At 31.7% G+C, this 27,418-nt stretch overlaps 1 protein-coding gene across 9 annotated transcripts; it reads left to right on the top strand.

Moving 5' to 3' along the window:
* Positions 1 to 635: 635 nt before the first annotated feature.
* On the top strand, positions 636 to 27,164 carry LOC108134828 (neuronal acetylcholine receptor subunit alpha-7). Of its 9 annotated transcripts, none has more exons than XM_017255284.2 (16): positions 636 to 1,064; positions 1,224 to 1,391; positions 6,111 to 6,692; positions 7,206 to 7,345; positions 7,495 to 7,539; positions 7,607 to 7,716; positions 7,844 to 8,024; positions 8,866 to 8,941; positions 9,128 to 9,322; positions 10,785 to 10,871; positions 19,258 to 19,367; positions 23,183 to 23,337; positions 23,444 to 23,560; positions 24,296 to 24,449; positions 24,869 to 25,012; positions 25,071 to 27,164. In XM_017255284.2, the coding sequence occupies exons 3-16, from the start codon at positions 6,539 to 6,541 to the stop codon at positions 25,077 to 25,079; spliced, it is 1,677 nt and encodes a 558-aa protein (XP_017110773.1). In that variant the 5' UTR covers positions 636 to 1,064; positions 1,224 to 1,391; positions 6,111 to 6,538; the 3' UTR covers positions 25,080 to 27,164. The 9 variants fall into 9 exon arrangements, 7 of the variants coding, with proteins under 7 accessions (XP_017110773.1, XP_017110771.1, XP_017110772.1 ...); XM_017255282.2 differs by having other exon boundaries at positions 636 to 1,153; XM_017255283.2 differs by having other exon boundaries at positions 636 to 1,187; positions 1,245 to 1,391.
* Positions 27,165 to 27,418: the final 254 nt, after the last annotated feature.

The following is a 27,418-nucleotide window of genomic DNA, read 5'->3' as shown; positions in this document are numbered from 1 at the left end:
GTACAAAAAGTTGACTTGGCACCCGATGTAAACGATGTTAAGTCATTTTGCTCTGGAGCTTTAACTGGTCTGTTGCATTTGGCCAACGGGGGGCCTTAACTTAAGCAGCTATTTAATTAATTTTTTATTAATTAATTACCATCTTAAAGTTTTTTTCCTGCTATGCCTTAAAGAGAAACTCTGGGACAAGAGATTTCTCCTGTGTAACAGTACCATTCATATCATATCATTCTTATTAGCAGTGAGATAACAAAACAAACGCTTTCGATGGACCACGTGGTGGTCCACTGCACTATCAACATTTGTTGTCCCTCCTTATTTGTTTACTTTTTCTAACATTCCGGCGAGGCGTGCGCCGTGCTGCTCGTGCTGCTCGGCATTCGATGTCGGTTAGGGGCTAACAGAGTGGCAATGTTAGCACTCGTTTAAGGTCACAGGACCGTCACAGGAGCTGCACAGGAGCTGCACAGGATCTGCTCAGGACCTGCTCTGCTCAGCGGAGCTCAGCTCAGCTCAGCTCAGCAGGAGCTGCTGGCTGGCCTGTTCGGCCTGGCCAGAATGCCCAGCCTGCCGGCACGATGTCGGGCCACGTGTCGCTTCGGAGTCGACAGCCACAGTCAGTTGCAGTTGGAAAGTCGAGCACGTTTCGTGTGGTGCTGTTGTGGTAGTTGGTGGATATTATTTCTGCGGTATCGCATCGCATAGCATAGCATAGCATCGCATAGCATCGTATCGTATCGGTCGGCCTTTGCCTTCGCCTTTGCCTTTGCCGTCGCCTTGTGGCATTGCCTCTGCTATTTTGCTATCACAGCCATTCACAGTCGAGTGCGTGGTCGTGAACGAGTCGGTCGAAGTCACAGCAGCACTTGGTGCCAAAAAAAAAAAAATTAATACAAGGAAATATTACATAGCTAGCACGAACAACAGAGAAAATATATAGAATAAGAAAACGAGAAAACGTGCGAGATTAATATTGAATGTGTAATCAGTGGGAAAAATCTGCAAGCGCGCCGTAAAATGTTTACATGATATATATCAGCCATGCGGATCAACTTTTTTTAAAGGTGTAACATGGAGTTGTTTTTTTTTTGATTCGTTTCTTGTGCCTCGCAGCGCCATGAAACCGTGGCTCGCAAAGTTCCTTGAGCAAGTGGTCAGTAATAAGAGTATAAACATCAGTATTCATGGTACGATTATCCACATGCGTTTGCCTTCATTTTTAGTAAACTAATCAATCGCCGTAGTGTTTTGAAGCAAACTTTTTTGGCCAACCTATTGCAAAATCATTGCCAAGTTAAATTTGGGCAAGTGCGATGAAACAACAACCAACAAAAAATGCAATTTAAAAGGAGCTATACAAAATTCTCAAATCTATGCAAATATGATGACTGGTGAGTATTGACAACAAAATGTGTTTGTTTTTAAAGGGCAACGTTTAAAATGTACATCTTTGGTATCGTTGAAGTTATTTCCTTTTAAAGTAAAGGAAGTGAGCACATCAATTTGAGAAATTGTTGCGTTTCCTTAAACGTGATTTTAATGACTTGACAATTGCCCATAAATTGATAAAATACGGCAACATAGCCTTAACGTTTCCTTTCTGAAAATTTAAAGTCATTTTTTGTCGTTTTTTTTCTGAAGTGCTTATTGCGTATAAGAAAATCACTTTTAAGTTATCCCATGTCAAGTAAACTTAAAGTCTGATGACGAAATATCTACAAAAATTACTGCAATGGATCCTTGATTATATTTAAAAATTAGTAAATTAAAGTTACAGGCTAAAGCCCCAATTACAACTGTGTTACTATATGTGAAACTATATAAATGGAAAAGTTTCAACATTGTAAATATCTAGGTTGATAAACAATACAGACTTATTGGACACAAGAACATTTCTCTTCAAATTAAAATGTGTGTGCCACAGTTAATGGAGTCGGAAAAGTTTCATTCTTCTACCTGTTACATACTTTTGCTGAAAGAGCACCCTTTTACTCTTTGGGCTACTATTATACAAATACAACATGGGAACGTAGCTTAAATGTATTTCTTGGCTGCCATTCATATGCAAAGAACAAAAACAAACAAAAAAGTCAGCTGCGCGGCACGCAAACTGCAAATTTAAGTTCATCTGAACAATGCTGAAATAGAAAATACGAGCAACGCGAAAGGAAGTTGAGTCAAGATTGCTTGTCTAAAAATAAATACGTTAAAAACTATAATTTTAAATGCAGCTAATGGATGAATCCTTTGTTTATAAAGTAATTTAAAAGGGTCAACATAAAGTGTGCCACATTTTAAATTTCTAAAATCTGTTATCTTGGGGTGCGTACATCAAATATTTTAAACAAAATCTTTTAAAAAATTATATATTTTTAAATACATTTGGAAATTAACAAAAGCCAATTTACATTCTTATTGTTAATTTGCTGGTGGAAAGGTTCCGAGTCGACAATATATTGAATCATAATTATAAATATTTTAATTGCATAATCAGGGGGGTCCCAGAAATTCTAAAAGACTTAAGGCATCGTAACAAATTAATTAAATTTTGGAAATTTATGAACTTTTGGAACTTTGGTATTATCAAATTCTTAAGCTGCAGCAATAATTATTTAACTCACGCGATATTTCGTATTTTAATGTGCAAAGTGAGACAATTACAAATGAAAAGTCAAAGGTAAGTGATAAAAGAAACGTGCTTAAGTTTTTATTATTTGTATTTAATTAGTTTTCTTCCAAATACGTATTAATGCTGCTGGCTGCTGCTGCTTTATTTTGGCTAATTATTGCATGGCTCAGTGGATTTAGGGAAATTAAACGGCACTGGCACCTTAGCGCAGAAAATCATATTAAAAGCAATTTCTGCTTTTGGCATCAAAATTAATTAAGTTCCTTTTAAGTAAATTCCTTTTGGTGAACTTATGTATATGTGCAGGAACTATCAAAGGACTATTGACAGTTTAGAAATTTTAAGAAATGTGTTGTTTAATGTGAAACTCAGTAAAATAATTAGGTCAACAAACGAAGGGATTAAGGTCAAAAAACTATTTATTTTTAAGATATATTAAATGTTTTTAAGGTTTGTTAAAAGAAACAACAAAGATGCAAACTTCGACAACCCAAGCTTATATGTATATGCTGATTAAAGGGCTATACCAGTGTAACCCAAGAAAAATAGATAATTTTTGGAATTTTTTTTTAATGAAAGTACTTAATAGAATGTCATAAAATTGTGAAATCAAAAAATTCAAAAAGATTATGAAAGCTAAATATATTTCCCCTAAAATGACAAACAATCTTTAAAAAATATTAAATGGTGAAAAAATTACTTTTTAAATTCTGACAAATGGACAATTTTCAACCAATCAAAAATTGTAGGTAAGACCCATTCAAGATGATTGAGTCTTAATTTCAAACCGATCGTTTAACTTAGGCGAGTTATAATTTCAGCCGTTTTCAAAAATGTAGTTTCAAGATAAGCGCGTTTAAAGTTTCAGGTGCAGCGGTGTACATTACAGAGGATTACAAATTTCAAAAAAAGTTAAATTAAATTAAAAAAAAACCAAATTGAATTTTACACAAGTAGGCCATTGGAAAAAGTAGGAATATAAGAATAATGAAGACTAATCTTCGCATGGTTAAAACTCAATAATAAAATAGCTTATTGGGTTATATAGATTTTAAATTGTTTTGGAAAAACTAAATTTTACCATATTGTTGGACATAGACTTGTTTGTACTTCATGTTGGGTACAAATTTCTTTATCAATAATAATTTTATAAATGGGGACTATACCCAAAATTTAAATTTTTAAGTAGTTTTAAACTTTTATTTGGATTGATAATCAGTATTGGACAATTTCATTATTTGGATGTGGGTTAATCAAAAACTAAACGAAAAATTAAGGTAACTTCGGCAATCCGAGGTTTATAAACCCGCTGTGAAGAAGGGCCGGCAAGTTAATATTAAACAGTCATTTACTACAAAAGTTAAAATTCAAGTGAAATCTCTGAAAATATTTAGCTCTGATAGAAAAACTCACCTGGTTCTGGACTTCATTTGTACTTAACAAATTTGAAATCCTCAACAAAGTGAGTCCATTTTGGGTAAGGACACTGTATATTTGATCTGCGACAAGAAATATTTTATATTTTTGCACCAAAGACTTTTTTCTTATCAATTAAAATTTAAAATAAAATATCTCTCTTTATTTTCATGCAGTTTTATAGCTGCTCGTATTATTAAACCGCCCAATATATGCTTGATTAGAATATAGCTCTCATAGCATAACATAAACATATATATTAAATCCCTTTCACTTTTCGCCCGACTTATAAGAATCAAATCGGTTTAAATTTGGTAGAAATTTAATTAATCCAAATCAAATTTGCAAGAAAACCGTAGACGGATAATTTCCTCATTTTTCCTCATCTGTATAAAGACTCATCTTCTGATGTCCTAATATAATTTGTATTATCCCACATTAGTTATCTAAAGTTACCTGTTCATAGTCAACCGTAAAATAACTAATATCTACATTTTTTCAGAACGGAACGATTTACTAAATTTTTGCGGCAACTATAAGTACTTGGAGAAAATATGGACTCCCTTAAAAGTAAGTAAACAATAATTTATAAAAATAAATTAGTTTGTCATTAATTATAATTTCTAAAAATTTGTTATAAAGGAAAAATTCCAGAATTTTAGAATGCTGTAGAAGCGGAAAAAAATAATACCGGAATAAATTCTTATCAATTAGTTTATTATTTTTATTATTTGTTTGTGTTTTGCTCTAGTTTTTAAATTTTTAAGATTTGAGTCCATTCTAAATCCACTTTGATAGATCAGTTTTCTGAAATACGAGTATATGCAAAATGTCTCATGAAATTTATGGCAAAATCGTATTACCAAAATTTAGCTTAAACCATATGCAAATTAAAATCAAGTTTTATATGATTTTTTATTTTTTATTTTGCTTATATAAGCTATAAAAAACCAAAAATCCAGGCAAGAACTCAGATCTTGATTGTAACATTTTCCAAATTGTTTTTTTATTTTTATAAAAATAATAGCAAATGGGTCGAGCAAATATAAATTGCTAAGGCAGGAATCACAAGTCAGAGGAGAAATTTCATCGGGTGAGTATAGCTTATCCGTTATGCATTCATTTCCTGCACTAATTAGCATAGTTTTTTTATTTTATTAGCGTCAACTGAGATAGTCATGATGCAAATTGATCTGCTTCATTTTTGTGCTGATCAAAAGGATCCTTAAATGTTGTAAAATGTGAGCAAGTTAGGGCGTGTGGAAGCATTTCAAGGGCTCAGAATTCGGGCACTTTATTGGCGGTCCCTGTGGCTAATAAAAAAAGGGATAACAAGTGACTTAAATGCTTGCGGTCCTTGCAAGACGGAGGAGATTTGTCCTCGGGTGAGATAATAATATCACACCCAAGTATAAACATAAACCGCCAATATTTATTACCATTTTTATTTTCAGGTGTTGCAGTAGGCCATTAAGGAACGCGGCGATAACAAAAGACCAACAGATGGCTATTATTGTCGTGATCCTTCAGTTAAGTCAGTTCTTTTGAGGGACTGCGTTTGATCTCGGTATTTCTAAGCTACAGATAAAAGAAAATTAAATCCGAATGTATATATAAAAACCAATGTATTGTGTTTTAAATAAATGTAACATTTTAAAAGTATATTATATATGGATACTGTCTTTGTAAACTGTTTGCAATTTCATCATTAAAGCCAAACACGCTTTTGAATGTTTTAGATATACTATACTGAGTCAAAATATAAGGTCAATCAAAAGCCAATAGTTTGACTTATATCACCATATTTGCATATAAAAAATACGTCATAATTCAAAAGACACTCTATTTAAGTTAGTTTATCTTAATCTTCAATGATGGGTTTTTTTTTTTGAGGAGTAGATATATTTAACTAACTGTTACCAACAGCCAAAATGTAAAATGCTTGAATATATATTTCTATATCGGATATATTTTCTATAATATAAATACCTATCAATTTAAATGATATAATCAGATATTTGAATCTTAATTGCGTTTAATAATATATTAATATGTTTTTTTACAGCCTGTCAAAAATGTATCGCTGTATAAATATATTCCGAAATTGTTGGGAATAAGTAGGGATTGTACAATCAAAGCTGAGAAAGTATATTGGACGGAAACTAATTCAGAGGCGAAACAATATGAGTAATAAATCAAAATCAGAAAGCTAACGAAAAGCATTAGATTAGAAGAAAGTCAATGCCGCCAAAAAATTGGTCGACTACACACGAACAAGTGCTCTGAACAGTGGCTCGAAATTCAATTACCGGCTGCCTGGGGAGTTCTACACATCGACGGAAGCAACTAACCGAACCGGACCCCAAACAATATGCGAAACTATGGAAGTGAAGTGAACGGAGGTTGAGTCTTACGGGATACCTTCTGCGCCCATTCATCTGTCAACGGTCTGGCGCTGTTCCTGATTATCGGATTCCAAGGGTTAAGTAAGATATGAGGAAGCAATCACCGAGTCGACTGGACAATCTACTCTGCCCTAGTCAGGAATCAAACATGAGCTTCCCACAGCCGCACACATTGCCGGAAGCGCCTGCCAACGGTGGTAAAATGCTGGTCTATGGCCTGGGACTTCTAATTATGATACCAGGTTGGTCTCTATGCTAATCCTCACTTCCAAAAAAATAACAACAAATATAACAACTAATTCAAATTATTTGCTTAAATTATTTGTCATATATTTTTTTTTGTTGAGTTTCAAAACTATAGATAGTTTGAATATCGTTTAAGTCATAGAAAGTAATCGATATTATCGATAGTTGCGAAATAAGAATATAATATATTTATATATAAAACTCAATTTTAATTTTATTATAGAAAATACTTCTGTTAGTTTAGATTCAGTTTGTAAAATAACAAAATCAATAACAAGCTTAAATCTTGAGCTGAAATCTTAAATATCGTTAAGACCATCGATAGTTTTGCAGCTCAATTTTTTTAATCTTTCTTGAAACTGCAAACAATTTTAAGTCTAGCCCTTACAATATTTATAATTTCCAACAAACCTGTTTTAAATTCTCATCAAATTAGATGTGTATACAACATAACATTTATTTATTATGGTAATTTATTTATTTTTTTTCGCTCTTTAAAAAAAAAAAAGCTTGTACGGCTGGACCTCATGAGAAGCGGTTGCTACACGCCCTTCTGGACAACTACAACAGCCTGGAACGTCCGGTGGTCAACGAATCCGATCCATTGCAACTGAGCTTCGGACTAACACTCATGCAGATTATAGATGTGGTTAGTTGGGATTTCTACATACAATTTAATCTGATATAATTTAATAAGTAGTAAGCAATATTAAGTGCTTATTTTCATACTTGTACAATTATGATGTTTAAAAAAACTTCGTCATTGATTTTTGTATATGTTTTGTTTTGTTTGTTCAGGATGAAAAGAACCAACTGCTGATAACAAATATTTGGCTCAAATTGGTGAGTTATTGCCAAGTTAAGCATTACCTCAAGACTATTTAATATTTCTTTTATTTATTTCATTTAGGAATGGAATGATATGAATCTTCGTTGGAATTCCAGTGAATTTGGCGGTGTACGAGATCTGAGGATTCCACCACATCGCCTATGGAAACCGGATGTTCTTATGTACAACAGGTAAGATAAATTATTATTAATTACTGTGTTGTTTGGTCGTTACTTTTCTTTGTTATTTATTATTCATAATTAATTAGTCATTGTCGCAGGATACTCCAGTATAGCCATCTTAATCGTCTTTTTTCAGTGCGGATGAGGGCTTTGATGGAACGTATGCCACAAATGTAGTGGTGCGCAACAATGGAAGCTGCCTATACGTACCCCCGGGTATATTCAAATCTACATGTAAGATCGATATTACGTGGTTTCCATTTGACGATCAAAGATGTGAGATGAAGTTTGGTTCGTGGACCTACGATGGTTTTCAGGTGACTATAGCAATACAAAAAATATATAGAATTTTTTAGGTGTTTTTGGATCTTGGTAAGGTACACGGTCTGCGAAAATATATATGTACTTAGGTAAGGTAAAAGATGCACAATTTTTCAAGTATCTCGGTAAGGTAAACGGTTCGAAAAAATTAAAAAATTACACACACTTATTTATTAATTAATTTTTTTTAATGAATAATAGGTTCTTCTCGTAGTTGAAGTGTAATTGAGGTACTTTTTATAGGCTCTGGCAATGAACTCTGGTTGTAGAAGAAACATCATAACTGACAGTTTAATTATGCTTTTTTTAATTAGCATATTTGCAAAAATAATTAAAATTTGACTTTAATGGCATTAAGCTTACTTGAAAAAAAAAAAAAAGTATCAGTACGTAAATACCTAACATTGCTGGTTCTTAAGATTAATAAAAATTTTTACCTACACTCAGAAAACGAAATTTCGTTAATTTTTGGACAAAATTGACTTAAAATTAGGAATATTTGAATAGTTGCCATACAAAAGTTAGGAAAACATGACCTAAAACGAATTTTTAGACAATAATTTCCTTGGGGTTCGCTTTAGGTATTGTCTTTCTAAATTTTGTATGAAAGGCTCAAATTTTAGGCCAGAATTCCTTATGTTAAGGCAATTTTCCAAAAATCAAGGAATTTAGTTTTCTTAGTGTAGGTATGGTGAAAGGGCGGCTAAAATATTTTACCTATAGGTAAGGAACTGACAACACTGTTTAATGCTTCACTATTACTTTGTATGATAGAACTTTACCCTAATCATGCATACTTTTATTTATTTGGAATTGTTGCATGTTTCTGTTTGACAGTTGGACCTGCAATTACAAGACGAAGCTGGAGGAGATATTTCCAGCTTTATAACAAATGGTGAATGGGACCTGTTAGGTAAGTTAAGTCTTCTGCAAGCGAAGCCCAACTCTGTTCAAAGTCATTGATTAAATTCATTTAAGCCTCAATGCTATTTAAATATAATTTATTAATTTCAAATAAAATATTTTCTTCTCTACTCCATCCACCAATCATGTGTCAATCACCCCATTTACTTAACTATACAAACCCAACAAACAACAGGTGTGCCCGGTAAACGAAATGAAATCTACTATAATTGCTGCCCAGAACCTTATATTGACATAACATTCGCCATTTTGATAAGACGCAAGACATTGTACTATTTTTTCAATCTGATCGTGCCGTGCGTACTGATTGCCTCAATGGCACTGCTAGGGTTTACACTACCACCAGATTCTGGTGAAAAGCTTTCGCTTGGTAAGTGTCGTCCAGTTGTTCTGGCCTGATTTGATCTCCCTCTGCCCTTCTATCTCTATCTCTGTGTTCACGAATTGAATTATTACTAAGCAAAACTAAACCAAAACAAAACAAACTAAAATAAAACAAAACAAACGTATACCGGTTCGAGTTTAGAACGAAGAACGAAATGAACTTTATTACCTAGTAGTCAACAGATTATGCAAATTAAAAGTGCTACCTTCTTTTACTTCTTGTTTGCTTTTGTTCTTAGACATGCTAATGCATCTGAAGTATCTATTGAAATTTAATGTAGAAAACTTTTGCATGCTCTGCAACTCATTCTAGCCACCAAACTGCTCAAAAGATTTCTTCCTTATGTTCCTATCTTAGAATATTTCACCATGCTAATACAGCAAAAACTGTGGGCGGTGTGAAAATTATTTGATATCAATGGAAGCGTTCGATTTTTGCATTTATTGTTGTTGTACCCGGTATCCGTATACTTAGAAGATTCGTGAAAATCTGTGTAACATAAGTGAGGAAACGATTCCGTCATTATTGATTTATTTACATTTAACGTGTTACTAACATTTTTTTAAAATGTTTTTTTTTTACGAGCCTTGTATAAAAAAAATAATACCAATTTCACAATTTTTAAAGCTAGTCTCTAGTCTTTCAGTTTTGTAACTTATTTTCTGGTTAGAAGTTATTATAAAGGTAAAATAAAAGTTGGAAATGACTAAATAATGTGCGATGATGTAACTATTTTAAAACCGTATTTATACGGTTCATGAGTCAGAATTGAACTGAAATTGTTTTTTTATCGCACAGTTGCAAATAAGTGATTTCGAATTGGCTTTAAATTAATAGTTCATATAAATTAGTGTTCAAATTTTGTAAAATCAAAATTGAATGCCTTGAAATACGAATCGTTTCCATCTTCCTGATGCACACATTTACACGAATATTATACATGACATGTACTGAGTATCAAAATGATCTTGAAACCCGATATGCGAACTTTAAGCTAGTAAAACTTGCATTGCTAAAGTGGGGCTGAGGTTCAGTGCAGAAAATACGGTAGTAGTTTTTTATTGACGGCAACGAGAAAGTGCTGAATGGATGCGAAAGTCCTGGCCAAAACATTGGACATGCAAGGCAGCTTGGTCGCAAATGCCGGATCGTCAGGAGCGGAATCCGCAGGATCACTGGTTCTTACAATAATATTTTGTTACCGTAATCGTAATAGTGCACGTACTTAATGTGTAAATATCATGGGAGAGTGCCTTATATGAAAATGACTAACAACATTCAATTTAATCTCAATTCCATGCCGCTTCTGTTCGTTCGTCCTGCCCACATGTTAAATCCAAAAACCGAAATCGAAAAACCGAAAACCGAAAAATCGACTGCTCTTCATCTGTGTGACTACCGAAATAAATCATTGAGCGGCGCTTATCCTTGTGTTGCCCACTTTCAGGAGTTACAATTTTATTATCGCTTACAGTCTTCCTGAACATGGTGGCGGAAACAATGCCGGCGACCTCTGATGCAGTGCCCCTGCTCGGTAAGTACATCGTGGCCAGAAGTAATGCCAATCCACCAACCAACCAATCTACGTCTGACTAAGTTTCTAAACTAACGCACTCTCAACTCATTCAGCAATCATCCAAGATTCTTCTTTCCGCACAGCTTTGGCGTCTCAACGTTCAAATAAAAAACATCACTAATTTTATCTTTTGCCCTTCTTTGTAAGAAATTATATCTTTGTGAATTGGGGCACACATAAAGGGCTAAAATTTAGCTTCCCAAAATAAAGAAACCACAATCATCGGTATCCCTTTAAAAAATAAAAGTAACCTTACCAAGCACAAGCATAAATACATACCATCATTAAAGTAGAAAAAAATAATGAAATAAAGGCATGTTATTTTTTGTTATGTATTAAAGTGGCATGTTGGCATGTTACGCACTTTTAATACAACAAATTAAAATAAATAAATGAAAGTTTTTTCTTTTAAACACATGTTTTTTTTATGTTGATAGACACATGTTTTCTTAAAGCTCTTGCAATTTATTTAATGTGTTATCTACTTAATATGAAATCCGGTCAGATTCTTTAGTTTATATTATTCACAAGCTTATTTTAACCAAAGATATAGTTATGTTCCCCGTACTCAAAAGTTGAAATAGGAGCAAATATATGCAGTGACGGCAGAGAAAGTAGCCTTGATCATTTAAAAAGAGTTTATTTTATCCAAAAAAAAGTATTTGCATCATATACGTGTGTATGTAAGTGATTTTATAATGATGGTGATTATAATATTTCATATGGTCAGGAATGATTCCTTCATCCCATTCTTCCTACAATACCTGTTTGATAAAGTAAAGTTTTCCATGACAGTTGTCTTAATTAGTCTTAGTATTTTGAATATTCTTGGCTCCGTCGAAATACGACAATAATTTATAAAAGCTAAAATCATGTTTCAACTGACTTAAACTGATCAAAAACAAAGATTAGTTTAATTAAAACTTCTTCCCAACCCAAAGCCATTCACTGCTGGTCCAAATTTTCGGCTACTGTCTATAATTATAAAAATTATGATTTCATTTTTAAACTTTACAATTATTTTATAATTTATATTTTCTAAAAAAAAATATATGGAAAATTTAAGCAATTAATGAAAAAGAAAATAATAAAAAAAAGTATTAATATTCAAGAAGATGTTCATTTTTGTCCGCTATTAAAGCTATTTCTCCCAGCACCCCACTGTGCACTGTAATATAACCGAGTACCACACGCAAATAAAGTCACAATCAAGAACAATTTTATGTTGCTTATTTTATTAAAATGTTATTCAAATAAAATGTGTCTGTAACTTTTTTATTTTGAACAGAAGAAGGACAACAAAGTTTCATATTTTTAGTATAACAATATTAAATACGGACACATAAAGTCAAGTGTTGGTCTATTTTGTTTCTTTGATCGAGTATGGGGTAATTCTTTCCAGTCATTAAGACTAATATACCTATTGTTTAACATTTTTGATTTTCTCTGCATGTCAATTAACAAGTTAAATCTTACTCCTGCACATTTTGATACCTTTTACCACATATTTTCATTGTACATGTATATTTACTATGCAAGGTCCAAGCAATCAAAGTAAAACAAGCCAAAAACATAACTCAAAAACACAACTTTCTGAATTAATATAATAGTTTTATGAAAATTTGAATATTTGTATACCTGTTGTATGCAGCCGAAGTAGAAATATTTTGTTATAAAACTTAAAAAAAAAAAAGAAAATTGGCAGGGAGTTTTATTTTATGTACGATCTTTGAGATCAAGCGGAAGATCTTTGGTTTTGTGTATTTATAATTTTCAAGTATTATATTTATATTTTTGAGTATTGTATTGTTATATTTTCAAGTATTTTTTCTTAACCATACATACAACATACATTAATGTTTTTCATTTGTGTGAACTCATTTGGGACATTACAAGTCTGACAAATTCGGATTATGATGTGTTAATTTATTGTCCACGTTTTTGTTTAAGACTTTGTATTTTTCTTTCAATTATTTGCTTTTTGTTTAAGCCAGTGAGATTTCCCCAAGGACCACTACCACATAATGTATGCGAAAAAATGTTCTTGTTGGCATGAAGGAACACAAATGCCCGCCTGACTTTTCCATACGTCAAGCATCGACAGAGGGTAATTGGTTTCCACAAAACGAAACCGATTGAACCCTTTCTTACCACGCAATATACACACCTCAAAACATAATCACTCACACGTATATAAACTAACACGAATATGACCACACAGTTGTAAATTGATACCTATATATTTCTGTTCTATACATCTGCGTCACAAAGTGCAAAATTAAACTTAGAGATATAAAATAACTGAAATAGGAAGGGATTTAAGGGAAGCCAGAAAACGGAGCTAGTCTGGAATTTACAACGTTAAAGGTGGCAGAATTTCCACATACATGAACTCAAGTGAATCTGTTTGAATTATCTATATGTTTATTTTCCTTCTTTGCCCAACTTTTCCGATACTTTTTGGTAAAGTATTTCTTTTAAAATCTCTTTTATCTATAAATCTAAGAATCTAAGAATTATAAATCTAAGAATCTTCATTTAGCTCGAATAAAAGAATTCCGAATTTGTTCTATTTAAACGGGCTAAAAATTTAGAATAAACTGGTTCTCGATTTAAAATCTCTCTAATTTACGAGTAAGGGGAATTAAAATGTTTTTGGAAACTTAATTTGTTGTTGCCTCTCAGAAGATCAACATAATAATATTTGTAAGTTTTAAAATTTATTAATAGATATACAGAAAATATTATCTTCGGCCTGTCGAAGCTAGCTTTCTTTAATGGGTTTTATTTATTTTTTTTTCAAGGTCGCAAACACATACAATATGAAAATAAAAAAATAAAATATAAATAGAATTCAAAACGAATTAAAGCAAAAGAAATTCTGCTCGATTTTTTTCCAAATAAATTGATCTGTATCTGAGCTTTTACAAAATTCATCACTATTTTTGAAAGATGGGAAATTCCTTTTGTAATCGTGAAAAACTACTATAATTGGATTTGTATACAATTATATAATATCAAGAAGGGTCTATCTCATTTCATTTTCAAAGCATTGGTTCATAAGGGAAAACCAGCGATACTTTTGAGACTAATAATTTTTAAATAAAGACATTCAAAATTCTTATTAAAAAAATATATATAATAGTGGTATGACTATAATCAGGTTTTGTCAATAATACTTCGTAGCAAATAAATGACAAAAAAACAAAAAAACTTCATTCGGCAGCAGAAATACCAGTCAATTTTTGAACGGAGATTTAATTTCTGAAAGCATTGGTAATATGTAAGCGAATCGAATCTTTACATCCTTACATTATTTTTTGTTCCACAAAATGTGAAACGTCCCATAATTGTTTCTGGATTTAATTATTTTTAAAAACGTTATGCGTACTCAAAATTTTGTAACTTAAGATGACAGGTCGTTTAAAAATTTCGCAATATGTTCTTGTTATTTTTCTATAAAAAGGTATACAAATTATCATTGGCTTTAGATCGGAATGCATTTAAAACTTAATTACTCGAAACAAGTATTTAAGTTAGTCGGTAAACATTCGCCTGCAGTGATAAAACTCGATTATATTTATTAAATTACATTGTTTTTAGTTTATTTTTCAATTTTGATTTTATAATTCAATATAACAAGCTTCTAAAATGAACTTAGCATAGTGCACGAATATAAATTTATGTATGAAAATACAACAAAAACAACTGTATAAGATAAAAGGGGTAAGTGAGCCTTTTATCATGTGTTCATCGGCATACATGTATGTTTATTCGTGCACATAGAGAAAATATTATTTAAAAAATTATACGTCGCTATTTACATGTTTTTTTTTTAATTTATGGTTTCTTATTTTATTTTTTTAGTTTCCCAATTTCAGCAATGTTTGGCTGAATCCTAATAAAATAAGGTATGCTAACAAACTATACAAACTCTAAATATTCAATCACGCGATCCAATTAAAATCATAAAAAAATATTTGTGTTGGTGTTTTTGTGCATACTATTTTTTTTTCTTAAATGGTGGTATAAATTGAATTTTACTTGGAAGAAGCATGCCCAAGCAACATTTAATTCAATATTAGCATCTTGCCATTTACAAAATTTGTAATGTGCGTGTCGATTATGATCCTGTCCAACTTTTACCATGAACATATTACTTAAGTACAATAGATTTTACAAATAACCTAAAAAGCTATTTTCTCATTGTTGAAATTGATTAATTTCATCAGTCATTCCGTTACAATTGTTGCAACTCAGTCATTCAAAAAAAAAAAGCTCTTCGTTAGTTCGTTATGTGTACTTATTTCAAAATAGCTGGGAGAAAAAAAGGTTCGATTCCCACTGCTGCCGAAAAACCTTTTTTTTTCAGTATTGCTGCTATATGCATAGTATGCTTGATATTGTACCTAAACAACTTTTTAGAAAACGTGTGAAATAAAGATGACCGTAAAGCCTTTAATAAAGTTCAAACTGCACGTATAATATTACATAAAAATACAATTTTAATATTAATATAAACAAAGATCTTTCACTTTACCAAAAGCGCCTTCTATCTCTAAAATGGCAGCACGAGTACATTCTTTCTAAAATCAAATAAGCTTATTTTTACTTATGGTTGTATAAAAGCTATTCCATTACATAAGTTTCCAATTTTAAAACCCTTGCAGATAATGCTAGGAATTTTGACACAAGTCATAAAAATCAGTTGTTTTCTACAATTTCAGCAATAGGTTTAATGCCAACAATTTTAGCAGAATATAAAAAAAGTTTCCTCGCGTTGCAAAGTTCCCATAGAAATACGATCTTGTAGGATAGAAAAGTTAAATATATGAGTTGACTATGGGTTTAAAAAGTTCATTGGAATGCGAGCAAAATTATGTAACAGGTGGAGGAGGCATATCCGACTCTATAAAGTATATGTATTCTTAATCAGCAGTCGTGTCTGTCCGTTTGATCAACTAGATATCGGGAACTAGTTTGTTTTAAAATTTGGCCATGACGCATGTCAATACATTTCTATTTTACAATGGTTTTTTTTTGTCCGAAATCGTTTTAGGTATTTTAGGTGGGAAATATGTGTCGTAAGAAAATGGTGAGGACCTAATTTCTTAAAGACAGGCACTCGAATACTTGTTTTTAGGTATTATGTAGTCAATACATATTAAGATTATCGCAGATTATTTCTTCCACTGACATTTTTGTGTTGTCTTTTTAATTTTGGTTTACTGTTCTGACTCTTCAGTTTAATTACGTAGTTGTGTGGTAAAGCAAAAGCACAAATACTTTTACTGTGTTACTTTCCATTCTTTGGGCAACTCATTCTACCAACTAAATTTCTCCACAGTATTACACACCATAGGCTCTAGAAGATTAACCCTCACACATGTAAATAAACCAACAACAAAATATCGTATAACTCTCCCAGACAACAAAAGTTTATTAAACAAAAGTGTTGCTTTAAAGAAATTTAAGTAATTATTTTGTTATGCTATATCCTATTAACTGGTATTGAAATTCTGCCAACCTTTTCCGTAAATCTATATATCTCAAAAAGCATTTCCCTCCGGGAACCATATAAATCATAATGGGCATATAAACATGTGTTATTGACGTACCGTCCGTAATCTCGTAAATATAGAGCTGGGAAAACATCGATGTCTGGTACCATCGGTGTTTTCGATTTTTAACTTTAAAAACATCGAGGACGGTTCTTTTAAAGTTTGGCATATAAATGATTTCCATTGTAAACGTTCGTTTACCCACCCAAAGTTTTTCTTAAACAAAAGGGTTGAGTAGCGGATATCCTACAGACAGGGGAACCCGACTCGTAATTCTAGATTTGTTTAAATTAGGTAGACAGAAAATAAAAGAAACTATTTTGTTTCATAGAAGAAATCGCCATAGATTCTGAAAAAAATAACTCCTAACCTGATTTGCTGAAATTCCGGAGCCATATCGCTTTTATCTTAGACTTCCTTCTATTTTTTTCAGCTTGTAGCTTTCTGGTCTCGTAAATCAAATTAGTTCCGAAAAACAATCGATGGTTCCAAAACAAAATTGATTGATAAAATATTTCAATATTTTAATTGAAAGTGCCATCCATGGTTTTCCAGCTCTGCTTCTATTTTTTTGTTTTCCTTTTAACTACATATTCCAATTAGAAAAAGTAAAAAAAATTAAAAAAAAAAATTTTTTTCGGTATTGAACCCCGAATTCTTTAGTTTTAAAAGCCATTTGGTTTTCAACTTTAGGGCAAATTGGATTAAAAATAAAGTTTTGTATTTTTATACATATGCCAAAATATATTTGTTTTGTTGTATTTTATAGCAAGTGTTTGCATACTTTAGAAAAATGTATTTTTTAAGTATACTTGAAAGAATATTTGCAATTCATACGCTTAGCAGAACGTGTGTGCCCCAAGAAACATATTCGCCAAAATTGAACGCCAATGTCATTTTTTTTGAAAAATACATTATAATGAATCCCCATTAAAAATCAAAAAATCAGGCCGCTTCAAAATATAATATGGCAATATTTTATTGAATAACATATGGCGAGTTAATTGTAGAGTGAAAAAATTAAAAAATGTAGAATACCTACAGCATCCGTTTCTAGCAAATCCATTGCCACTTATTTCTTCATCAATGCGCATAATACAAAAAACAAATGACATTTAACATTAACTTTAATCAAAACGCTTTAACTAAGCCAATAAATATCATTTAAATAAAATTCATAAATGCCGTCATCCAAATCTAAACTCCCACATTAACTTACTACAACAACATGAAAAACAAGATCAAGAACAATGAAAACAACGTACCGTATGGAAAATGAACACAGACAAAGTAAAATATATTCATAAGTCTAAACTGAAAATCAACTATTAAGAAAATTACCAATTAGATCTCGATTTTTAAAATAACATGATGATTGCGGATAATTGGTTGTACACTTAATGACGAAAAAATGGTTGACATCACTCTCCCCCAGATTGAAGGCGATAGCTTAGAACTGAGGCAGCTAAACGAGTAGTTTAGTTCAAATGCCGAAACCGACCTCCAACTATACCTATGTATGTTTAGATACCCAAATGTCCAGCCAAATACTGGAGCTGGAGGACGCTTTGAATCGATCTACAATTTTGGGAATGTCAGCCACTGATGAGTTTTGGTTAGTGGATGCCATGAGGGTCAGTGGTGAAGTTTTTACTTAATTTTTTTTATCGAACAATCCTTAGTCAGAAGACACTTTCTTCAATATACTAATACACGCCCAATTTATCATTCAAAAGTATAAAGTATAAAGCGCACACTGTAAATGTTTTCTCTCGCGAAAGTAGCATTTACGATATTTACTCATCCTTAAAATGTCTCAAAAGTGACTTCTCTTTTTCACTTGTCTGTATCAATGTGTAAAATGAGGTCTAAAAGTTCGCTAAAATTCCGCGGCAGACCTTAATACATTTTTTTCGTATTTCGCATTTTATTTTTTCCGCGACACTGAAATTTGAAGAGTGGGTTATACACACAACCAGGTGGGTAGGACTTTGATAATAATTTAATGCTGTTTTTTTCTCAAACAAAATGTGCAATATGCCTTTTGTTTACAGCATATTCAGCCCTCATTCAGTTTACGATTTGCGGACAATAAATTGGTACCTGTTCCCGTTTCCGAAAAATTATTAAACAGTTTCTAAAAAAAAATTCAAATGCTTCGAAAACATTTCGAAGAATATGAAATCTGAATTCTTAATTATCAGCGTATCTAAAGCGCTAATCTTAAATTAAATGTAGTTGTAAATATGTTTTTACATTTAAACGAAATTAACATTTCTTCGTTATTTTAATCGTAGCTTTCGGAGTTAGAAATCCTACTTGAAATGATAATGATGCACTTTTTTAAGAGCCTTAAAAATAAATAATGTTCTTTTAGGTCTAAAAAAGTTATTTAAAAGTTTTCTTATTTTATAGAGCTACAAAAGTTGAATATTTGAATTTCGTGCTAGACTTGACCAAATCTTCTCGTAACTTTTTGTCATGGAAATGGGATGACCCTATTTTACCTGGCAAATATGCTTTTTGATTTCAAAGGCAACATTAAAATTGAATATAATAAACTACAATATATATTTTTCTACAATTTAGTACTTTAAGTTGTATGTAATCAGAAATGGGAACAGGTGGAAAGAAAACAAACAAAAGCACTTTAGCGAACACTAATGCAAACACACCCACACTAATATATATCTTAATGCGTGATCGATTAGGAACTAGGTTAAGAAAATTCTAAACAAACCGAATAATTTTTACAAGTTTGTGTAATTTTTGTGTCCTTCTAGGAACTTATTTCAATTGCATTATGTTTATGGTGGCCTCATCAGTTGTGTCAACCATACTTATCCTCAATTATCATCATAGAAATCCAGATACGCATGAAATGAGTGAATGGGTAATATTTTTATATTCAAATTAACTTTACTACTTTCATACATTGTAAAAATAAAACCAAAACAATATAATTTCCCTTCCACATGAATCACAACATACTGATTATGTTTCAAATTGTTGCATTATTCCACTGCTAAACATTTGTATATTTATTGTTTGTTACAAATGTGTTTTGGCTTACCAAAATAAACGAATCATTTTAAATCTATTTAATTGTAAATATCTAGGATACCAATAATAAAAACATAAATTTGCATTAACCCATATTTTTCGCTCATCTAGACACCCAAACTCAATTACACCAATTCAATTCACCCAATGACTTGCAAGATATACTCAACCAAAGCATGAGAGACCGAAATTAAATTACCTATCTGTATACATATGTCTTCAACAATATTTCACTTAACTTACTTAATAATAAAAAAAGGTTCCTACCCAAAAAAGTGTCCATACACACATATATGAACAAATTCTAGCTTATACACTTAAGAGTTTTAAACATATTGATTACTGAATAGGCAAGTTCAAGCTGTTCAAAATTGTAAGTCCGCTTCAATAGAACAGACGACAACTATGTTAGATAAAATGGTGAGATTTAAGGTATAATTTGTAATGCATAATTTTCAAAAAGGACTTTTAAAATTTGCAGTTATAATCAAAGCAAAGAAATCTTAAATATCAGCTAATAAATAGATTTGGTATGACATACCAATACAGCAATTAAATACTGCACTTATACGCCTGGACAAATTTCAAATAAAAATGTAACTAAAGTAGATTGTTGGTTAATAACAAGTCACAAAAGCTTATACTAATGAGACAAGTATTTGCCACCCGAAAAACTGAACTACTGATTCATTTTTATTTACAAACAAGCCGAGCGTATAAACGCAGTAACAAAAGTATATTCATGTGTATCTATGAACGTTAATTTTTATATTGAAATTAATTAATAATACGCAGATTTTCTACAAATAATAAATCTAAACTCTACGAATTAGCACTTAAAAATGCGTCGTTTTAACAAGTGCGCACTTACATTATTTAAATGCTTTAATTAGTTTAATTTTTGGAAACTTCCAATTTAATCCAATTCTATAAATATAACAAAGCTTACTCGTGGATTCTTTATATGTATATGTATATATATTGCAAAATGTGGATTTTTATAAACTTTAATTTACGATTGGCCCGAGTTAAGAATTAGTCGATCAAAAGAAACCGAGTTCTGCAAAATGTTGGCCATTAAAATGACACACAGGTATGTTTGTATAATGTAAGACTGTATATATACTGACGGAACAAAATTTAAAGTTTTGGTTTGAAACAAAATATTACTGAAGCGTTTTAAAAAGATTGGATTTCGGTTTCATTTTGATTTCTAAATCTTATTCATTGATTTAAAAAAATCGTTTTTAAAATACTATATAATATTTTCCAGGATCGCAAAAATTTGCGAATGTGACTATTAATAATTATTTAATGTTAAAGCTGAGTTAAAAAAATGTTTTCCAAACTTTCTATCATAATCTTACTGGAGATCAGATGGAAATCAGATCGATTTCTTCGATCGTCATATCATATTATCGACTGGCATTCAAACTAAGAATTTGCGATTTTAAAAATGTTCTTCCAAGCAAAGCTGGACATGTGGTGTTCCTAGCTATTACAATACTTTATTTGTTTGTTTTCATTAAAGTCACTCATAACCTTCATTTTATCGCCATAACAATCCGCATTTTGAATTTCAAAATGTCTAAACGTTCTTATTCAGTGCTTATCGTGTTAACCTGACAATTCCACTGGAAAAGGTTGAGGTTGAAAGTATAAAATTTGAATACACTTTTTATGTAATTCAATACAAGCTTTATAGATTTATAGACTTCAAAAGTCATAGCCGGCCAACCGGCTGAGAATTTAAAGCTTTAAACTCTAGCTTACTAGAAAAAAAGGATTTTTTTGTTATAAGAGTTATCCAGACAGCTTTAAAACTAATAACACTAGACCCTAAATCGACTCGCGTGGTGAATCTGACCCAGAATATATAAACCTTTCGAATCGGAAATGTCTTCCTCACTGCGTTGCAAACTTCTGATGTAATATATTATATTCTCTGGAAAGTTATAAAAATAATTTTACTTCAGTATCGAGTGGAAAAACTTTTTAGTAAGACCAATTTTAAAATAAGCATTCTGAAAATAGTATAAGTCCAAGCTATTCCTAAGCAAGAGCTTTATTTTCAAAAAATGTTTACACGAGAAGCTTACAATTTTTTTTTACCTTTGCACAATCAAAAAAACTCTACAGATTAATTCAGTAGGATACATTCATGTCGCCGGATTTTCTTTCTACATATTTCCTAATTTTTTTACACCCACAAAAACTGTTTCCTCTATTGTCTTATTTTCAAAAAAAAATGTATTGATAGTCTAGCGGGTGGCATAGTTCGTCTTTCTATTTGCAGATACATTTTTATTGAGAAATGGTTTTTGTGACTTACTAATTTAAAAATAAGCAATAATCGACATTCAATTTATGTTTGCTTGCAAAAAAAGGCATGTGTATTAGCATTAGTATGTGTTTCATAATTATCCGTCCGACTATTGAACTACAATTTTATTGAAAAGGTATCAAAATGTTCAGATGATTCCGCTATCGATGGTTAACTATTTTCATAAATCCATAGCACAATTGGTTTAAAACTCTTAAGCATTAAGACTACCTTTAAAAAACTTAATTAAAAAATCAATTTAAAAAAGAGACAAACAAATAGATTTTATAAAGACTTGAAAGTCTACACAAACAATTTTATTAATTAAGAAGTTCTTTAAATGTCTATCATGCAATAAGAATGAAAAAAGTTCTCAAAACTTTAAAATTAAATCCAAATATGTAGCTGTTTTTTTGTGTTTTGTAAATGTGTTTACAACTTCTGGACTAAGAATAAAAATAATTTCCTAATCGACAGTAACATGATGTTTTGCAAATGTTTAGAGGCACTTCATTCATATTCCTTGATTTTCTTTTTGTTTCATCCATATACACATACTAACTTACATACTTAAGAAATCGTCTACCAACAACAGCATCAATAATCACACAAAAATATTTATTTTTCAACAAAAACTCTGGCCAACAACTACAACTACTACGCAAACCGGCAACTCAACTACTTTCAACGCAAATAACTCAACTCAATTGCCTCTTCAATTGTTTCTCTATATATATATGTGTATATCTTCCTCTTTCTACATGTGTATCTCTCTATCTCTCTCTGTTACTTTAACTATCTAAAAAAAAACCAAAAAAAAAAAAAACAAATTTATATTAATTAAATATCAACATGGCGAATACAACAACGACGACAATTGCACGAGCCAATTACCTATACAACAACAAAAAACCAATCGTTCATACTCATAATCGCTCTTCCCAAAATTCACTTTTACCAACAACAACGAACAATGTATTAATTAATTACCGATAAATACTTATACGACGAACTGATAAATAACCCTCAAACTTCAAATAACTTTCATTCTGTTCACCCTCGTTTTCATGCTAATCCAACAAAAATTAAAATTAAAAAAAAAAAAAAATTGTTACTAACGTGTCCCCATTACGAAAACAAAAACTCCACCTGAGATAACAACGATAAAAAATGAACACTAATCATGAATTCACTGATTAAAAAAAAAACATAAACCTAAATGGCCTTCATATTAAAAAAAACTACTAAAAATTCGTATTGCTATTATTTTTAACCGCATTACCCAACTACACTCCGTCTCTCTGTCGAACTCGCACACACAGATAAGAGTAATATTCCTTTATTGGTTACCTTGCATATTGCGCATGCAAAGACCCGGACAGGTTGGCTACGAATGTCCGCCGCCGCCCTCCTCGTCGAGTTCATCTAATTCTGGCGAGAAAAAGCAACAGATTCAAAACGTTGAGCTCAAGGAGAGGTAATCAAAGACAGTCCCAATCTAGTATTTGTAGGACTTGATGCTCCCCAACCGTGTAGTTACTTAGATGCTTCTAAAAAATGTCTCCATTCCAATTCGAAAACAGATCCTCGAAGTCTCTGCTGGCCAACGTACTCGATATAGACGATGATTTCCGATGCAATCATCGATGTGCGAGCGCCACTTTGCCTCACCAGCCGACATATTACAGGACGATGTACAGGTACGAGTTTCTAATGGCATTTACCAAAAACAATGTGGTCAGCGTAGTGACGAAGCGCTCCACGAAATGAAAATCTGATGTTATGGTCGGAACGAGTGGTACCCCGATCGTAGAACAAGTTTCATCTAACCAGAGTACATCCAAAATTTAAGAAGATTAATCGGTTTAACAGCTGTGAAAAAGAATATTAAAATAATACAGCTGTTAGCAAAATGTACTTTTGCGGAAAATATGCTTCGAATGACTTTTCATTTTTTATAATCCCTTGCTCCGTTCAAAAGTTAAAAAAAAAACAGATTTTTGTGTTTCTTTAATTGATTTTAAAATATATTGTCCAAAAATGATTTTACATTCGATTTAACTAAAACACTTCAATTTCACAAAGTTTCATTATTCATAAGAAACTTAAACATTTTCCGGTAAATTAACAAATAAGAAAATTAAAAAAATGTAATATTTTTTTTAATGTAATTATTTTTCGTCACAAAATTTGGTATGTTGAATCTTAAAACACGTTAAGAGGACTTTTTGTTTGATTATTATTATATGTAAAATCCACTGACGTCACTAGATAGAAACTCAAAACTGCTTTAAAAGAAAACAAAAGAAATGGTTGTGGAAAAACATTGAGTGTCCTTCGGCCTAATTTATTAAAGGTGTTATTAAAAAGACTATTTTTTCTGGATCGCTACTCAATGTACGCTATTTAAAATATATATAAAACATTACAAACAGGCAAGGGGATGACGGCAGCGTGGGACCAGTGGGACCAGCTGGTCCAGTCGTCGATGGGCGCCTGCATGAAGCCATTTCCCACACCTGTCTGACGTCCTCTGCGGAATATGAGCTGGCGTTGATCCTTAAAGAGCTACGTTGGATAACCGAACAGGTGCGTTTTCTGCTAATTACTTTCGATAATTACGAGCTAAGGTTACTTAAGTGAGATTCCCGTTCCTTGGCCTCAAATATGTAAATTATTCAAAATTTTTTGGAAAATAAAAATTATTTGTTTTTATTTAATTATTAAGTTTAAAAAAAAATATTAAAATATTTTTAGCTTTTAATCTAAGTTATCAAATAGGCTTTGAGTTTAAAGTAGCGTTTTAAAACGTTTCACCAACAAAAAATAGATGTTCCTGCCCGACCTCATATATCTTGAGAGCTACAATAAATAACCAAAAGTTTTTCTATAGTATAATAATATATCAAACAAAAATAATGTTTATTCACTAAACAATTGAAAAAAAAATCTAACAATTAATGATTCGTTTTCATGCATTTCAAAGTAATTTGTTCGTGTTTTTCCAGCTGAAAAAAGAGGATGAGACAAGCGACATAACACGAGATTGGAAGTTCGCTGCCATGGTCGTCGATCGTTTGTGCCTTATTATTTTCACTTTATTTACAATTATTGCAACACTTGCTGTATTGTTCTCAGCCCCACATTTCATTGTAAGTGTGTGTAAGAGTTTCCAATTTCTAGATAGCTAGTAACGCTTTTGCATTGCAGTTCCCGTAAACGGAAATGTGTGGCAAGGAAAATATTAGCGAAAAGTGACAGACCACAGAAGTTGGTGGTTTTTTGTGAAAGCCAATCAAAATTTTAGGAACATACAAACAAAAAAAAAATTAATTCAACCCGAACCTAAGCTTCTCAAACTGAAATACTTTGACCGTCAAAGAGTTTTGCTATTTAACGTTTTTATATTTTTAAAGATGTGTCTGATGGTTATAAAATATTATAATGAATTGAGATAGTAACGTATGTACGTATGTGAATGCATTTTGTATAAACAATAAAGTCGGGATAACACAATAACTGTCTGGGCATAAATGTACGTTGCCGTGTACATTGAATTCGCCCGTGAGATACAAAGCAGAGGTTTCTTAATCGCGGAGCGCTCGTAGATGCAATCCACCTCCCTCTAAAATGATCGAGGAGCGCCAAACACATTCAAAATCAACCGAATCGAGAACGCAGCTTAAGGATATACATACATATATGTATACAGCTTCACACCATTATTAAAAAAAACTAGTACTTAAATAGTCTGTATGTCACGTTCGAGAAATTTTAAATTATTGCTTAACTACTTCGGTTTCACATTGCATTGTATAATTTCCTTCCTGTAGTTTTATATACTTTCCCATGCTATTCAATTTTGATGATCAAGAAAGTGTATACAAAATGTGTTGCTATGATATAAAAAAGATGAGCAATACGTAATCGAATCCAAAGAAATTCAAAGCGAACGAAAACAAAAGTTGATAGTTGAAAATTGTTGCCGGTAAGAAAATACACTGCGACACATGAATGTCATTAATCTGAAATGATCGCACAATAAGAAATTCATAAATACCTACAGACCGTCAAAACAAAAACACAGTTAAACACAACAACAGGTCACAGTTGTGAGAAAAAAATACTATTGAACACAAAAAAATAATTGCTAAATTTATAAAATTGCACTCTGCAACTAACCGAAAATACGCAAACACGAATCTTCTTATTCAGAAACAGAAACTGAAACAGAAACAGATACACACTGATTGCATTTTAAGAAGATATGCAGTGCAGATATATTAGGCACAGCGCACAGAGGAATGAGAAATATTTGCTAGCCATTAGACGGAAAAATAGATGCCAATAGCTCTCACACATATTTCGATAAGTCTTTCCAGCTGGTTCGTCAATGGTTGAACGCTGCGTTAAAATTAACTGGTGCTAGTTGGCGCCTAAATTAGAGTAGTTATCTTGTTTTTCTTTTCTGTTTTTTTTGGAGCCCAACCAGCTCCAATAAATTTTAAAACATGAAATTGGCTATCGTAAAATATCAGCGCCTGTTGCATGTGCTTTGAAGATATTTGTAGCGCTTGTGCCTCAATCAGTCAGTCTTTTTCAACCAGCTGAATAATCATACAGTTGGACATTAAGGGATGAACATTTTAGCTAGCAAAGATGTTTTTCTGTCTGAGTACTGGACTTAAAAGCGAACGAGCATACCTTATCTAAAAAATGCTAACATTAATTGGAAAAGACATAAGCTAAAATTGTATGATAATGTTAAACACAAGTATAAAGTTAACTATTTTTAAATGAAAACAAACAATTGAGTGTCAAAAGCAACGAAAGCCGATTATAAAGAGCGTTAAAAAAGAAATTTCAAAAGAGTATAGTTTTCAGAGAGAAAGGATCGCAGATATTCATAAATACGAGCAAAAATATATCACTACAGTCAAACTTCCATAGCTCAACCTTCCCTAACTCAAAGTCTCTATAAGTCGAACTAGTTTTATTGGAAACAGAAACAAAGAGCATAGACACGCGTCAATCCAATTCTAAAAAATAAAATCTCCATAACTCAAGTTTTTTTTTTGGTGACAGCTGGCGGTTCGTGTTATCGAAGTTCGACTGTATCTTTGAACTCCCAAAACAAAAAAGTGCAAGTTAGAATACAAGTTAGATTTAACACATTTTTAAACTAAAATTAAAACAACAGCAAAAAGTTAACAGAAAATTAATGAGAACCGTAAAAAACTAGATTAAAAAAGTATGTAAGACCGAAACTGGAAACAATAAAATGTTTACATTTTAGCTAGTGCACATTGGGTCGACTTGAAACATTTGGAACATGGTATATATTTTAAATTAAAGGTAAACTCATGGATACTGTCAACAAAATTCTGGTACAAAACACTTGTTTACAAAACAAATATCTTTATAATTTTTAAAATAACACAGTTGCAATACCTAAAAAGACTAAAAAATGTTGGGGCATTTTTGTTACGGAATTTTTAGTTAAAGTTAAGCAAATGCTTTATGCATATTTCATGCTATCTCTAGGCCGATCGATGTGA

The sequence above is a fragment of the Drosophila elegans genome, unplaced genomic scaffold (assembly GCF_018152505.1).
Source record: "Drosophila elegans isolate 14027-0461.03 unplaced genomic scaffold, ASM1815250v1 contig_149, whole genome shotgun sequence".
Classification (NCBI taxonomy): domain Eukaryota; kingdom Metazoa; phylum Arthropoda; class Insecta; order Diptera; family Drosophilidae; genus Drosophila; species Drosophila elegans.
The sequence above is the reverse complement of the archived record's forward strand: the minus strand, read 5'-3'. Positions and strand labels throughout refer to the sequence as shown.

Coding starts and splice junctions, on each gene's coding strand:
- LOC108134828 (XM_017255284.2), top strand. CDS start 6,539: ATGAGGAAGCAATCACCGAGTCGACTGGACAATCTACTCTGCCCTAGT. Junction 7,717..7,843: donor GATGTTCTTATGTACAACAG/GTAAGATAAATT, acceptor GTCTTTTTTCAG/TGCGGATGAGGGCTTTGATG. Junction 9,323..10,784: donor TGGTGAAAAGCTTTCGCTTG/GTAAGTGTCGTC, acceptor GCCCACTTTCAG/GAGTTACAATTTTATTATCG.